General features: G+C 48.9%; 1 protein-coding gene across 2 annotated transcripts in view; it reads left to right on the forward strand.

Moving 5' to 3' along the window:
- Tex2 (testis expressed 2) overlaps positions 1-15860 on the forward strand; it is a 104596-nt gene that overhangs the window by 69146 nt on the left and 19590 nt on the right. For both annotated transcript variants that reach the window (XM_032911772.1, XM_032911773.1), the window contains exons 6-7: positions 5617-5763; positions 9976-10075. In XM_032911772.1, the coding sequence (XP_032767663.1) occupies positions 5617-5763; positions 9976-10075 (247 nt within the window). The remainder of the gene's footprint in view (positions 1-5616; positions 5764-9975; positions 10076-15860) is intronic.

Here is a 15860-nt window from a genome sequence, read left to right on the forward strand (position 1 = left end):
AGGTTAATTTAATAACTGCCATGCTCCAGGGAAGCAGAGAGCTGGACTCGCATAGGAGGCCTGTGTACATTGACTTTGACTGGCATTTGAACAAAGTGCATGAGTTCAGGACTCCTCAAATCTGCTTGGCCTGCCTGAAGCATGTAGGGCCATTTTCTGGCTATCCAGTGGTTTGGTAGTGGGGTGTTAGTCATCCATCACTGTGAAACAGACAGCCCCTGAGGTGGTTGCTTCAAACAATAGTTACTTTGTTTTCCTCACAAATTTGTAATTTCATCAGGGGTAGCCGGTGAGGACTTCTGGTTGCTCTGTACAGGGTCCCTTGGGGAGGCTGCACTGGAGGCTGGAGGATGATCCGCTGGTGTGGTGGTTTGAATAGGCGTGGCCCTCACAGATTTATGTGTTTGAGTGCTTGGCCCGTGGGGAGTGGCACTGTTGGAGGAGTGGCCTTGTTGGAGGAAGTGTGTCACTGTGGAGGCGGGCTTTGATGTCTCATCCTCAGACGATGCCCACTGTGCTCACAGTCTCCTGCTGCCGGGGGATCAAGATGTACAGCTCTGAGCTGCTGCCCTCACCCACCTCCAGACCGGCAAGTGCCCTGAGCCTCTGATCCACGGTCTGTGAGCCTCATTGCCTCTTGTGCTTTTCTCAGAGTTTAGCGTGCTGTGCCTGTTCTTTGAGCATTGCTGGTCCATTCACAAACACTTTATGGGAATCACTCCATGTTCATTCATAGAATTCACTCCCATCTCTTTAAACAGATGCAAAGATGTCGATATGTGGATGTCCTATAGTTTAAGGTTTTCCAATATTTTCAGTTTCTGGAGGTGCCAGGATGAATCACGTGTGAGCGTGTTTTCGTGTTCTTGTGGTGTCTTCCCTACTGAAGTCTTGGAAGCAGGGTCACTAGGTCAGAAGGTGAACGCACATGTGCTTGGATTAGAGAGACCATCAAGCTTCGCTGTGTCCCCTGTGTCATCAGGAGACAACCTGCAGGCTGGCTGCACATGTTCTCCAGATTTGAGGCCAGGAACTTATGGGTTCTGTGCTCACTGGAGTTGGCTGCTGAGAGAGGAGAAGCCTGACAGGACAGCAGTGTGCCCGTCCTGCAGGCGTGAGGCTGCGGCACTGTGGCACTCTGTGTGGGTACTTCACTTCCTTTTCATGGGAGGAGTGGGGGAATGTGAGATGCTGCAGGCTGCTCCGGGGTGGAGCCCTGTTGTCACTGTCACTTGGGGTTGTGGATTCTATTTTTGACCTAGTATCTGTGAGCTGGATTACAGGACATTGCCACCTGTGTTTCAGGACGTAAGAATTATATGAAAAAACAATTAGAAAGTCTGGCAGAGGTTCCCAAGGCTGCCTTTCTCCTCTTCCAACTGGAAACTGGAAATGAAAAAAAAATGCTTATTACAAGTAAAAAAATTATGAAGCAATATGTTCAATTTAAAAATAAAAATTTAAAGGACACAGGAATGCCAAGAAATACCAGTAAGGAAAAGAGCACTCTTCATTTAAAAACTTTTTTACATATATTTGGCATGTGTATCCATGAGTATGCACACATGTGTGCTTGCCCCTGTGCCATGCCGTGGAAGCAGGGAGGTGACTTCCAGGAGGCAGTTCTCTTTTTGCACTGTGTGGGTCCTGGGGATTAAACTCAGGTCACAGTGGGGCATGGTAACACAGCTTTAATCCCAGCACTTGGGAGGCAGAGGCATGTGACTCTCTGTTGGTTCGAGGCCAGTCTGGTCTACATAGTGTGCTCCAAGACAGCCAGGGCCGAAAACAAGCAAACATTCATCAGGCTTGGCAGCACAGCAAACCCCTTTACCCACTGAGTCATCTCACTGGCCTGAGAATAGTCTTTTTAATAAATGATGTGGGAACAACGAGCTGTCCGTGCAGAAGAAGGATGTTGAACCCGAGCCTCACGCTCCATGCAGAATGAGATCGTGTGATCACAGACCTCAAGGTAAACGCTAAGCTCTTAAGCATGGAACAGAAGTAAATCTTAGACTGAGTTAGAGGAAACCTGAGCAGGGCACGGCGTGTACATCAGGAACTCTAACACACAGGAAACTGATAGAATATGAGTTCAAGGCTGTCTAAAAGAACATGAGGAAGCAAAAAGAGAAAAATAAAAGTTCCTACAAAGACAACATAAGCAAACACCCAAAGACAAGTAAACTGGGTCCACCTAAATTCAAGGCTTTGGTGCCATAGGTGGGTAGAGGTGCCTGCTACCAATCTGATGACCCGAGTTCAGACCCAGAACCCACCTGGTGGAGAAAACCCACTCCCACACACGAAATAAAAACAAATAAAATGTAATAAAAGCAAATTTTCAAGTTAAAAAAATTAGGCTGGGGCTGGAGAGATGGCTCAGCGGTTAAGAGCACCCGACTACTCTTCCAGAGGTCCTGAGTTCAATTCCCAGCAACCACATGGTGGCTTACAACCATCTGTAAGGAGATCCAATGCCCTCTTCTGGTGTATCTGAAGACAGCTACAGTGTACTTATATATAATAAATGAATAAAATCTTTAAAAAAAAATTAGGCTGAAGAGATGGTTCAGTGGTTAGGAGCATACACTGCTCTTCCAGAGGACCTGGGTTTGATTCTCAGCACCCACATCGTGCCTCACAACTGCTTGTAACTCTAGCTCCAGGAGGATCTGACACCATCTTCTGGCCTCCCTAGGCACCCTCACATGTGTGGTCCACACTTATACAGACACACATAGATGCACAAAAATGAAAACAATAAAAATAAATCTTTTTAAAAATAGTTCACAGAGTAGGAGAAAAATTTGCAAATTGTCCCTCTCATATTGGTCTAATACCAAAATATTGAGTTTTATGACTCAATATTAAGGACATAAATAATTGAATTAAGAAACAGGTAAATGTGGGCTGGAGAGATGGTTCAGTGGTTAAGAGCACTGACTCATTTTCTAAAGGTCCTGAGTTCAGTTCCCAGCAACCACATGGTGGCTCACAACTATCTGAAGTGGGATCCAATGTCCTCTTTTGGTGTGTCTGAAGACAGCGACAGTGTACTCATACATAAAATAAAATCAATCTTTAAAAAAAAAAGAACAAATGATTAAAGAAAGAAAGAAAAGGAAAGAAAGAAAAAGAGAAAGAAAGAAAAGTAGGTAAATGCATGGGGAGATGGTCCGCTCAGTGCCTGCTTTACGAGGATCTGAGTTTGGAGTCCTCAGCACCAGATGACGTTCATCTGAAACCCCTGAGCTAGGCAGGCAGAGACAGGGAGATCCCTGGAGCTCAGTGGCCAGACAGCTTAGTTTAGTTAATAAAGTCAGGTTCTGTAAGACCCTGTCAACAAGACGGTCTGAGACTAGAGAGACTCACAAGTGTGCACTGCTTTTGCAGGGGACCAATTGGGATTCCAGCCCCTGGATCAGGCGGATCACAGCAGTCTAAATCCCAGCTCCTGGGATCTTGTGCACTTCTCTGGCTTCAGTCAGTAACCACACACGTGTACCCACCCCACCCCCACACCATAAGAAATAAAGCTTTATAAACTGATAAGGTGGAGAAGAGATCAAGATTCCCATTTTTTACCTCTGGGCTCCGTATATACACATATGTGCATACATCTGCACATATATGTGCAAGCATATATACACCACATGTACACACCCAAAGGGAGAAGGCTCGTATAAAGGAGTGGAGTGAAAGCTTCGTAGGTAAGGGCTTGTTCACATGATGACCTGCATTTAACCCCCAGATTAAAAAGCCAGCTGTGGTGGTGTATGCCCGTGATGCCAGCACTGAGGAGAGAGAAGGTGGCCTCTAACAGATCAGGCTGGCCTCTAAAGGACCTCCTGCCTCTGCCTTCCAGATGCAGAGATTAAAGGCACGTGCTACTTTTTTTTTTTTTTTTTTTTTTTAATTATTGGTACACTGGAAAGAGACTGGAACTGGGCTTGGCGATGCATGTCTGTAATCCTGGTTCTCAGGAGGCTGAAGTCGGATCGCCAGTTTGGAGCCATCTGTGGCTGTACAGTGAGACCATGTCTTTAAAAGGGTGGGTCAGGCTTAAAATATAAAGAAAATGTTTCTGTTCTCTCTGGGGAGAGAGATCATTCGTGTGTTCTGTAATGAATATGGATTGTCTTAAAATCGGGAACAAGCACACAAGCGTGAAGAAAGTGTCCTGCTGTGTCTGCTCCTGGACCAGGCCACCACAGCTGCCACCTTGACACAGCAGCCATGCATGACCAAACTCAGGAGCAGTTGCTTCCGCCTCTCTTGTAGCAGAAAGGCCTGCCTGGCCTCTAGATGGCCTTGCCTCAGCTTCGGAACATTGGCTTCCCCAAACATTGTCTTTGGAGGCGTGCTTGGTTACCCTTCCCTACCGTGTGGAGGGAGGAGGCGGCGTGATGAATATTCTCCTCACATTTCTCCCTGCATTCACAGAGCGATGTTAGGACGTGTATGCACATTTATTCTTTGGCTCTAAGTTTTTATGACAGTCGTTGGAAAGGCATTATAGCAGTCTGTGGAGGCCAGGTTTTGTTCGTGAAGCCCTTTTGATGCATTGTCTGTGTTCTGCAGCTCTGATGTTTGTCTTTGTTCCCCGTGCCCCTGTGCAGAGCCTGCCTTAGATACAGGAACTGGTAAAAAGGAAAAGCAACCTGCTCGTCGGTTCCTTGAGACGTTTTACCACATCATGTGCTTAGACATCATTGTGAAATAGTCTTTGTTTCTTGCTTGTGTGATTGTGTGTGTGTGTGTGTGTGTGTGTGTGTGTGTGTTATGATTTGTTTCCTGTAAAAATGAGCATTTTAAAGAAAGACGGATAAAGGGAACACGCACTCTCCTGAGACAGGAGGAGGCAGCCTCCTCTTCTGTGTAGCCTACAAGAGTAAAAAGTGATGAGAGTCTGACGTGGGCAGTGGTTTGGCACTGCCTGAGTAGCCTGGGGGTCATTTTCTTCAGACATGGGGGTGGGCTGGGGTTGGGGCAAACATCTGTCCTGAGAGCCGTGTTCTCCTCCAGCCCTGTGGTTCTGACCCTCCTCTTCGTCACATGCTGAGAGGGGAGAGCTTCGGAAACTCCTGACTCTGCTAAGTGGGGTATCTCAGAGGCACAACAATGCAAGTGTCAGTATTTGTAAGCACCTCAAGGATATCTTGCCCTTGCAGGGATAAGGCTGAACTTGAGTCCTGGCCTTTGGGAAACTCATTTCCTCCTGGATGAGGATGGGCTTGGCAGCCACAGGCCCAAGCCTTAACTGGGAGAAAGATAAGCAGGCTGTGAGAGAGAGCTCTCAGACATGGAGTTAGCTGGGAACGGGGAGCATGGGCAGGGCAGGTTATCTGAGCTGGGGCTAGCAGTGTTCGCAGCATCATAGGAGGGTGGGCAGAAGCAGAAAGAAGACAGAGAAGGTGCAGCTGTGAGAGCGGATTTGTTTCTCCTCCTCTTGCTCACCAGCACCATGTGGGACTTGTAATTTACAGGGAAGATGGACAAGTCACGCGTTCTGTTTCTACAGGAGGGGCCTTCAGAGGCTTTATGGAAATAAGCACCTGTCTGAGTCTCCAGTTTTCTGACAGCCAATTTTGGTCTCTTTTCTTTTGCCAGTTGCCAGAGGCCCCACCCTCTGAGGAGGAAGAACAGGAAGCCTGGGTGAATGCCTTGCTTGGAAGAATATTTTGGGACTTCTTGGGCGAGAAATACTGGTCTGATGTGGTGTCGAAGAAAATCCAGATGAAACTCAGCAAAATTAAGGTATCACTTTTCACCCGAGAGGCCTCTGGTCCCCCACCTCCTCACTTCTGGAAGTTCTGGCCCATTAGGTCTAAGTGTACCACGTATGCATATCTGGCCTGGATCACAGACTGACCTTGGTTTGTGACTAAGTATCTAGAGACTGAGTCAGCAGTGGTGCTATGTCATTACCCTCCCTCGGAGGTCCTTCGGAGCTACCCTCCCTCGGAGGTCCTTCGGAGCTACCCTCCCTCGGAGGTCCTTCGGAGCGTGTTTAGGAGAAAGGAGCTTCCATAGCTCGTCTGTGCCTCAGTTAGAGACAGCTTACACTCAGTCTAGCGTTGAGGTGGGCCGAGCCACATGGACACTTTGAACTACATAGCACCCTTTTCAGGCTGCTCTCCTTCCCTCAGCTGGGACAGTTAAATGTGACTGTCACTGGCCTTTGCTTTGGGCCAGATGTCTCTTTGTGTTGGGCTCTTTCTTTGCTGAAGGAACACTGCTGATGCTAGCCTAGTCCCACATGGAAGTGTGTTTAAAATGCCTAAAGATCCCCATAACTGTCCTTAAAGGACATGCTTGTCACCCAGAGACCTGTAGAGGTTCCTGACAAGCAAGTCTTTGGCGTGCTCCGGGTCCAGCCAGGGAGAACGTTGGTCACTGAGGCCTCACTGAGAGTCCCGTGATCAGCTTATGTCAGAGGCTCTTTTGGGCATCGATTTCCTTTGAGAAGCAGAAACCTGTGGCTGCTTTTCCTAGAAGAACGTTCACTGATGTAAACCTTCACACATGCTCTCAGGGTGTCCAAGGCCTCCCAGTCAGGAAAACGTCAGACTAAGGTTAACTTGGGTTTGAAGAAAGATAAGGACACAAAGCAGCTTCACCTTGATTTTGGTCCTTCCTCTGGACAAGACAGTAGTTTTTGGCTTAGTTGATCTATGACAAGCTCTGTGTGCCTTCTCCAGGGCAGTCTTTGCCCTTCCTCCACTCTCTGGCAGAGAAGAGAGGCTAGGCTGCCTTCCGACCTGGAGCATGGCTTTGGGAGGCCCTTTGACAAGTGTCAACCAGTTAATGACCTCAAGGTAGGTTGAGTGTGGACCTGGCTCCTGCTCTCCATTGTGAAGTGTCCCTCCTTCTTGGGGAATGAGACAGCAGCAGCCACTTGACCTCTTTGTCACCTCGAGAAGTCTCCAGGCAAGGCAAACAGAGGGGCTGTCCCTGCTCCATTCTCAGACACTGGAGGGCTATCTTCCTTGGAGCAAGAAGAGAACAGGGCATGCCTGCCTTCCAGACGGATGCTCACCAGTTCCAGAAGCATGAACTTTTGAACTAAGAGTGGAAGGTCCTGGTTTCTCGTCTCCCAGGGAGTGATGAAGGTTCCCTCAGTCTGGAGGAAGTCTGGGGAAGTCTTCTGCTTCTATTGCTAATGAAAGTCCTTGCAGTTCACCAGCTTCAGCTCCTTCTGCCTTTTCTGGTCAGAAGGACCGAAGGTTGAGGTTGGTGGCTTTGTCTGCCTCTCACTGCTCCTCCTCTCATCCCTGCCCACTTGTGATCTGCTGCACTGCAGTGTGCCCTAGAGACAGAGGTGACTGCAGGAACAAAGGGCAGAAGAATAACACCACGTTCCTCCACAGACGCATAGGATGCTTCATGTCAGCCAGAGGTGCATCTGGTATCCAGACGTGGATTTAAAGCAAGCAGCGTTTCTGCCCCAACAGCAAGTAAAGTCTTTGTCTTGGCCCCTACTGGGACTCTCATGCCCTTCAGCAGATGCTGTCATTGCTCACAGCCCGATGCTCACCAGCAAACGAGACCAACAAACCAGATGAGCTTACTTAGCAGTGTAAGGAACGTGATCCTTAGGTTTCTGTCTCATGTGGGACCCTGTAGGTTTCTGGTTGACTGGCACAGAGTAGGGACTCTCTTTATTTCATTAGCATTTGAAAGAGGCTGACCTAGGGGGAAATGCATGAGGAGAGGTTAGTTGCAATGTGCTAGCTTCTTGGGGTTAAGTCACCCACATTCACATTGCTGCTTTTTTGGGGGAGGGTATCTAAGACAGGGAGCACCAATCCAGACAAGGATGACTGAAGGCTGGATGTAGCAGCTCACGTGATATCGTGTTGCCTACCATGCTGGAAGCCCTGGCTTCATTCATGGTGGCACCCACTGGCGCCCCAGCATTTGCAAGGTAGTGGCAGGAAACTGAGATGCTCAGGGCCATCCTCAGCTACCCAGTGAGTTTGAGCCCAGCCTAGGCTACATGAGAACCTGTCTCAAACAACACTGGTTGGGTGCCATGTTCATGAGTGCCTGTAAAAAAGCAGAGGTGGTGTTGTCCACCTGGTGAATCCTGACAGATCCCACTTCCTGCTGAGAGCCTGCTGCAGAGATCCACTGTGTAGACAGCAGAGTCACCCTGACCAGGTGCAACCCCACTGTGTGTTAAAAACCCCACTGTGTGTTAGCCTAATGCTCAGCTAGATAAATATAACTTAGACAATCCTGGAAGAAAAGAAAAGAAGGACTTATAAACTATAAAGCTGTGTCAAAGCCAGGCATGGTGGTGCATGGCTGTCGTCTCCGCACCCAGGAGGCTGAAGCAGGGGGAGCATCATAAACTCAAAGCCAGCCTGGGCTACTTGGCGAGACCCTCTGGGGGATGGGGGATAGGAAAGACAGAGACACAGACAGTCAGACAGACAATTATAAAGCTACGGCAATGGGGCGGGGGCGAGTTTGATGCTGGCAGTGCGGAGGGAGCTAGTATTCAGAGGAGACAGTCCAGCTCAGGGAGCACATCGGTTAGTTGCTGGATGAATAGGTGGGGTAACCAGCCATTTGGGAAAAAAACAAAACACTAAACCCCTACTTCAGATCTTAGGCTAAGCTGCCTGAGGTGGCACGTGCCTTTAGATCCAGCACTGGGTGGCACGGGCAGACAGGTCTTTCTGAGTTCAGTCCAACCACAGTTACATTAAGATCCTGGGGGTGGGGGTTGGGGATTTAGCTCAGTGGTAGAGCGCTTGCCTAGCAAACACAAGGCCCTGGGTTCGGTCCCCAGCTCCGGAAAAAAAGAAAAAAAAAAAAAAAAAAAAGATCCTGGGGGTGGAGGTGGGGGTGGGGAGCCCTTACACTGAAAAAACAAATGATCTGAAGATTAACAAAATGCACATCCAGCCTGGCGGTGGTGGCGGGCCCAGCACTCTAGGGGTGGAGGCAGACAGATGTCTTGAGTTTGAGGCCAGCCTGGTCTGCAGAGCAAATTCTAGGACAGCTAAGGCTACACACAGAGAAATGAGAAACACTATGGAGAGAGGGGAGGAAGAGGAGGAGGAGGGGTGGGGAGAATACAAATCCAGCCAGAGGAAGTATAGATAAGGTGACAGTATGATCTTGTAGTAACCTGGGGACTTTGAGAAGGATAGCACTCAACCCCTGCTGATTGAGTTGGGGGTGTTAGTCAGGCCCAGCAGGGACCAGATAGCACACTCAGGTGATTAGCCAGAGGAGGTGCAGAAACCCAAGGGGAGATAGCAGTCTGCCTGGGCCAAAGAGATGGCTGTGGCCCTCCCTGAAAGGGCAAAGGTCATCTGGCAGGAGAGCTGTGAGGGTAGAGCTGCCTGTCTAGGAGCTCTAACCCTTGCTGGAGCACGAGGACAGATGTTAACATTTCTCCCTGCACTTTCCCTCCCCTGGCCCCTGGTGTACACTGATGGCCTTATTCAGCCTGACACTAGAGAGACCTTGGACACAGACTTCCTGGGCAAAGGCTTCCTAGACCTGCCTTTGTGGAGCAGGCAGAGCATGGGAGGAAGACAGAAATAGCCAACCCTGCGACGGGGATGCGGGGTTGAGTGTCAGGCTTTAGTTTTGGTTTTCCCAGTTATTTCTAATCCTGTGGTACATTTGCCTGTCTGAAATGTAGCAGCTTCTTACCCTCTGTTCTCATTCTTACCACGCATGCCCTCCACCGAGCAGGTGTCAGGCCAGATGCCTCTTCACCTCCTCACCAAGACAGCCATCGCTGACCAGGTCCATCCTGAGCCCCAGTTCCTGCTTATGAGATTATAGCATTTGTCTGTTTATTTGTCTCTGCCTCTCTGGTCTGTACATAGAGATGTGACCCAACACTGTAACTCCTCTCTCCTCAAACAGTGCCCGGAGCTCTGTTGACGTTAGTGTGTTACCAGCTTCCTGGGGTCTCATTCACTGTTTGTTTCTTTTCTGCAGCTCCCCTACTTTATGAATGAACTAACACTGACAGAGCTTGACATGGGTGTGGCTGTGCCAAAAATCCTTCAGGCCTTCAAGCCTTATGTTGATCACCAAGGTAACTCCTAGTTGGCTGTCGAGGACTTGACCCAGGGGTGGAACAGTGCTTCTCTGGCTGTAGTTTTCACACCAAGGCTTGTGCTTAGAAATAAGCCAAGTCTAACCTCCCTGTTCATGTAGACAGTGGGTTTTGTTCTTAGTCTTTGTTTAGTTTTTAAACTTGTGGGGGTGAGGGAGGGGTTGGGGAGAGGGAGAGAGATTGGGGAGCTGGTGAGGGATGTGTGTGCTGAGGTCAGAGGTCAACTCTATGGAGTCAGTTCTCCTCCTTACTTTTAAATGAGTTTCAGGGCTTGAACCCAGACCGTTCACCTTGTAGGGCAAGAACATTTACCCGCTGAGCCATCTCACCAGCCATCTTTGGATTGCGTTGATCTTGTTGTTTCGTTGCTGAGATCATGTCTTGCTGTGTGCTGCTCACGCTGCTCTTAGACCTTGCTCTGTAGCCCAGGCTGTCTCTGGGCTCATGCTCTTCCTGCCTCAACCTCCCTAGCACAGACGTGTGCCACCACATCCTACAAGTGGCCTCTTTACAACAGTCATGGTGGGAACTGAACAGCAATGTCTGGGCTCCTCCTCCTGGCTCTCTTCTCTTAGTCTGTTACAGGGGCTTTTCCAGCTCCAAGACACCCTCCAGCCAGTTGTTGGGGCCCAAGCTTTTGTGTGAGTTGTAGCCCTTGTCAGGGTATGAGGCAGTGGGCTAGGGTTCAGCTGCACTCTCCCCTCATGGGCGCCATGTGGCCATCTGCCCCAGCCCTGATTCCCTGAGAGGCGCTGCTCTGCTCACTTAGCCCCGGCCTCACCCGCCTCATCTTGTATATTGTAAAATCTTTGACCTTCATGTCTTGCGTCTTTATAGCCCCTTACACTCCTGTGGGTCTAGAGGATTTGAAAGATGAAGACATTTGAAGGCAGTATTTCGGGAGCCAATTATCTGCTGGAGCATAGCTCCTGGACTTGCGGTTTTAGGCTTGCCATGGTCACAATATTTATGCCTAATCTTGTGGATGGAGAGAGAAAAGAATTGATCAGAATGTGGAAGAAATATGAGGAATGGCACAGCTTTCTGTGTCTTTTATAACATGTGGCTTCGAAGGGCATCAACAGGGAAGAGTTAGTATGCAGGAATTTAGTAAAAGCTGAGTGGGCCAGGTGGACAGAAAAGGCTGTTGGCACACAGGAAAACCCCACCAGTTCCCTCCCTCCTTCCCTCCCTCCCTCTCTCCCTCCCTCCTTACTCACTCTCTCCTTCCTTCCCTTCCTCCCTCCCTCTCTTTCTCCCTCCTTCCTTCCTTCCCCCTCACCCCTCCCTTCTTCCTTCTTTTTTGAGACAGGGTCTTGCTAGGTAATCCAGCCAAGCAAACTGCCCGCTCAGCTCAGTTTTTTTTTTTTTTTTCTTTTTTTTTTTTGGAGCTGGGGACCCACCCCAGGGCCTTGCGGTTGCTAGGCAAGCGCTCTACCACTGAGCTAAATCCCCAATCCTCAGCTCAGTTTTAGCATCCCCTGTCAAGGAAGCTCTTCCCCTTGAATCATGCTTAACATTATTCCCAAGGAGGCCTAGGAGCAGAGTAGAGGGGAGTAACACAGCTTTTCTGGAGAACATTATGTGTTTTGACGTTGATATTTTGTGCAGTTTGCAAGGTCTAGGACAACTCTATGGCCGTCGAATCACATTTAGTGAACTCACTTTTCTGCTGTTACACAATATGAAGAGAGTGAGTGTTCTGTGACTACACTTAGCAGCTCTGCGTCTCCCTCCAGCAGGGTTTGAGCTGACAGGGCACACACATACACTGATCTTTGAGAAAGTCACACGTCCACCCGGTCCCTGCATGCTGAGCTCACCTGTAACCCTGAGATCTGTGCGCACCTTGATCAATCTGAATACTGCCGTGGTTGGTGAGGACCGCAGAATGAAGCTAGATGAGGTTTGGACTCTACATGTAGTGTACTCGTTCTAACCTGGTACAAGGTTGCTTGTTCTACACCCCTGCCCCATACAGCATGGTACACAGTATTAAAAGGTGTGCCACTGCTAAGGTAGCTATGTATCTAGGATCTGCGCCCCATCAGAGTACAAGGGCAGGGTCTTCCTCTGACCCATGGCCGCTCTGCTGCCCTTTGCAGTAAATAATCAACTTACACAAACCTTCTGATCCCTGGGCTTTTAAAACCAAATACTGAAGGTGCCTGTTGCTTGCAACCTCTCCAGTCTTAGCACTGCCTTTTCCTGGTTTAATAGAAATGTCTAAGGAAAGTGGCACTGGGCAGGGCACAGTAGGCTCTGCCACATGCAAGTGTCTCTGCGGCTCTGAACTGCATGAAGATGTGGGACTGCATTGGGCAGGCTTTGAGGATAATTGGAGATCTAAGTCTCCAGGTTCTTTCCTGGCTTTTTGGAGCTGGTGTGAGACATTTCAACTCTGCAGATCAAAGCCTTGCTGCTTTTAATCCACTTGAAGCTTAACCCCTTTCAGGGCAGATCTGCTGGTTTGCATAACAGAGAAAATATTACCAAAGAAAGACATTAAGCCTGGGGTTTAATTGAATTTGGTCAAATTAGGCTTTTCAAAGCTTTTGCAGGAAGCCTGTATGACCCAAAACAGAAGTGAGCATGAGGAATGCACTGAGGGGTTTTTCAGTAACAGTCACATGTTCCTTCAACTGTGTAACTGTGTCCACGGTGTGTAAACAATAAAGTATGCTTAACCTAGGCTTAGGTGGCAGTGATGTTACTAAGTGACAGAATCTCACAGGACTGCTGTCCTACATGTGGTCCACTAGTGACCACAAGTCATCATGCAGTGTGTGACTGTGTGAGTTTGGGGTTTAGGATCCCACTGCTCTTGGGGAGAGCCTTCCTTTTTAGGGAACTTGAAAGCTGGGGTGACTTGGTACTAGTGGTTCTCCTGTGAGACTCCAATGCCCCTCTGGAAAATCCTTCCCAGGGCTGGAAAGATGGCTCTGCTGTTCTTCCAAAGGACCCAGTCTCTAATTCTAGTTCCGGGGAGTCCAGTGCCCTCTTCTGATGTCGTGAATCCTACACACACATGGGTACACAGGCATAAAGGAGGCAGAATACCCATACACATAAAATAATAATTTTTAATAGAAAACATTTTTAAAAAGAAAGAAAAACTCTTCCAGTTCCCATGGGCTGTTGGGGCTTCCTATCCTACCTTAGGCTGCACTTTTAAAATTCTAAGGTAGGGTCTTTATGTGGCCCTGGCTGGTCTAGAACTTGTCATGCAGACCAAACTACTCTCAAACATGCGACAATCCTCTTTTCTCTGCCCCCACATTCTGGGATGTTGACACACTGCAGCATTGCAGATGTGGCTCCATAGCGGGCGTTGGCTAAACTCAAACCCACCGTTGCAGGAAAGCCCAGGCGAGAGCTTCTCCCCTCTTCAGTTGAGACTCTGAGAGCAATTACCTGCCTGTCACGAGGAGCACATGACTTAACACACCTAAGGTAGTTTGGATGGTGGTGTTACTTTTACTATTACTATTTTACCCTTGATATTGCCTCTGGAAAGCTTGGGGTACGATCCGGGTGGCTGAGTTGTGGGAAGCAGAAGCACCCACTTTGCAGCAGGGTGCAGTAGCACAGGAAATTGCAGAGTTTCTCTTGTCTCTGAGAGCATATGGCACCAGTCTGCTTGACGAGAACAAAACTGGGGTGATCTTCTGTAGCCCCAGCACGTGACCTTGAAAACCTATGGTAGACACTCCCTGACCTTGGTAACCTATGGTAGACGCTCCCTGACCTTGGTAACCTATGATAGATGCTCCTTTCAAGCTTTGCTCTCTGGATGCTGGACATTCGCTTTCAGAGGGGAAGCCAGCCTACCATGGCTAAAAGGAGGGGGAAAGTCAGCAGGGTAGGGGAGGCTTGAGGTCAGCTCCATCAGTAAGGGTCTTGGAAGTCTTAATACCTTCTGGTTGTAACTATCAACTTGACACAATCTAGAGTCAACTAGGAAGAGTCTTAGTGAGGAATTATGTAGATCAGGTTTGCTGGTGGGCATGTCTGTCAGGGAATGTCTTGATGGTTAATTTAAGGTAGGAAGACCCACCCTGGAGGTGGGTGGTACTGTCTTCATGGGCTGGTCCCTGGACTGTGGACATGCATGTGCTCTCTCTCTGCCCATGACTGCATGGGATGCTTTATGCTTTGAGGACCCACCTTGTCTTCCTTGCAATGGTGAGCTGTAGCCTGGCACTATTGTCCAGATAAACCCTGTCTTCCCCATGTTGCTTTTTTGCCAGGGTATTCGTCATAACCACAGAGGTGAAGCTAGAACGCCAACATTAACAACATTAACGGTGCCCTGTTAACCCAGACTCAGAGTCCAGACCAGGTGCCCTGTTAACCCAGACTCAGAGTCTAGACCAGGTGCCCTGTTAACCCAGACTCAGAGTCTAGACCAGGTGCCCTGTTAACCCAGACTCAGAGTCCAGACCACACAGAGTCCAGACCAGTGCGCTAACAGTACAAGATGGGGCTGCTGTGTGGGACCACACGCTTTCTGTGGCTGTGTGGAAGAGTTATGAAGTCATGGGGTTTATTAAGGAGAAATGCTCACACACACACACACACAGACAGACACACACACACACATACACGGAGGGACAGAGACAGACAGACACAGACGCACACGCACACACACGCTCCTCCATTCTGTTTGTGGCCTTCCTTGCTTCTGGGGACATGGCTGTTTAGTAGCACTTTACATTATGGACTGGGCTGAGCTGATTGAGGCCATCTTTATTCTTTTTTTCCCCACTGATTTTTTTTAATTAACTAATTAATTAATTTATTTATTATGTATGCAGTGATCTCCCTGCATATATACTTGCACACCACCAGAACAGGACACCAGACCTCATTACAGATGGTTGTGAGCCACTCTGTAGTTGCTGGGAATTGACCTCAGCACCTCTAGAGAGCAGCCAGTGCTCCTTACGTCTGAGCCATCTCCACCCCCTTTTTCCTGATTTGTTCTGAGACAGAGTCTCATGTCGTCCATGCTGCCCTAAACTCACTGTTACGAAGGCTGCTTCTCTGCTTCTGCCTCCCTCATGCTGGGATAACAGATGTGTCACCACCCAGCGGCCATCTTTATTCTGTACCTGTGTGCTTACATGGCTGTGGAATCCAGAGGCTGACGTCGTGTATCTTCCTCTCCATCTCACTTTTAAAGACCAGTCTCTCATTGGTTCTGGAGCTTACCAGTTTGACACAACCCTGGCCAGCAAGTCCAGGGAAGTCTCCACTTCTCAGCACTGGGATTAGAGGCACATTATCCAGCATTTTACCTGAGTGCTTGACAGTCAACCAGGTCCTTCTTCATGCTGGCACAGCAGTGCTTTGCTGAGTTAACAGGATCATGTCCCCAGCCTCATCTTTATTCTTAGCCATGTACTTCCTGAAGACGGGCTCCTTACGCCACCTGTCAATTGATTTGGTGCCCACTGAGAGCTCAGCACTCTCAGGGACGAGCTGTCTAGTCTTTGTGTACCCTTCTCAAACCCTCTAAGGTTTGTCATGCTAATTGTCATTTGGTTGGTGATTTGTCCCTGATTATGGTTAGAATGACAGCGTGTAGCTAGCTGTCTGTGTTCAGGGTACGGTGCCACTTCTGGGGTCTGACCCCATCTTGACATTGTCACCATATCTATACATTTTGCCAAGGCAGAGACAGGCTTCCTAGTGGCTGTTGACTTCGTCTCGTGGCCTTGTAAGCCAGGGACTGGGGCCTAGAAGTGGGACTGGGCCTCTG

The sequence above is a fragment of the Rattus rattus genome, chromosome 9, assembly GCF_011064425.1.
Source record: "Rattus rattus isolate New Zealand chromosome 9, Rrattus_CSIRO_v1, whole genome shotgun sequence".
NCBI lineage: Eukaryota > Metazoa > Chordata > Mammalia > Rodentia > Muridae > Rattus > Rattus rattus.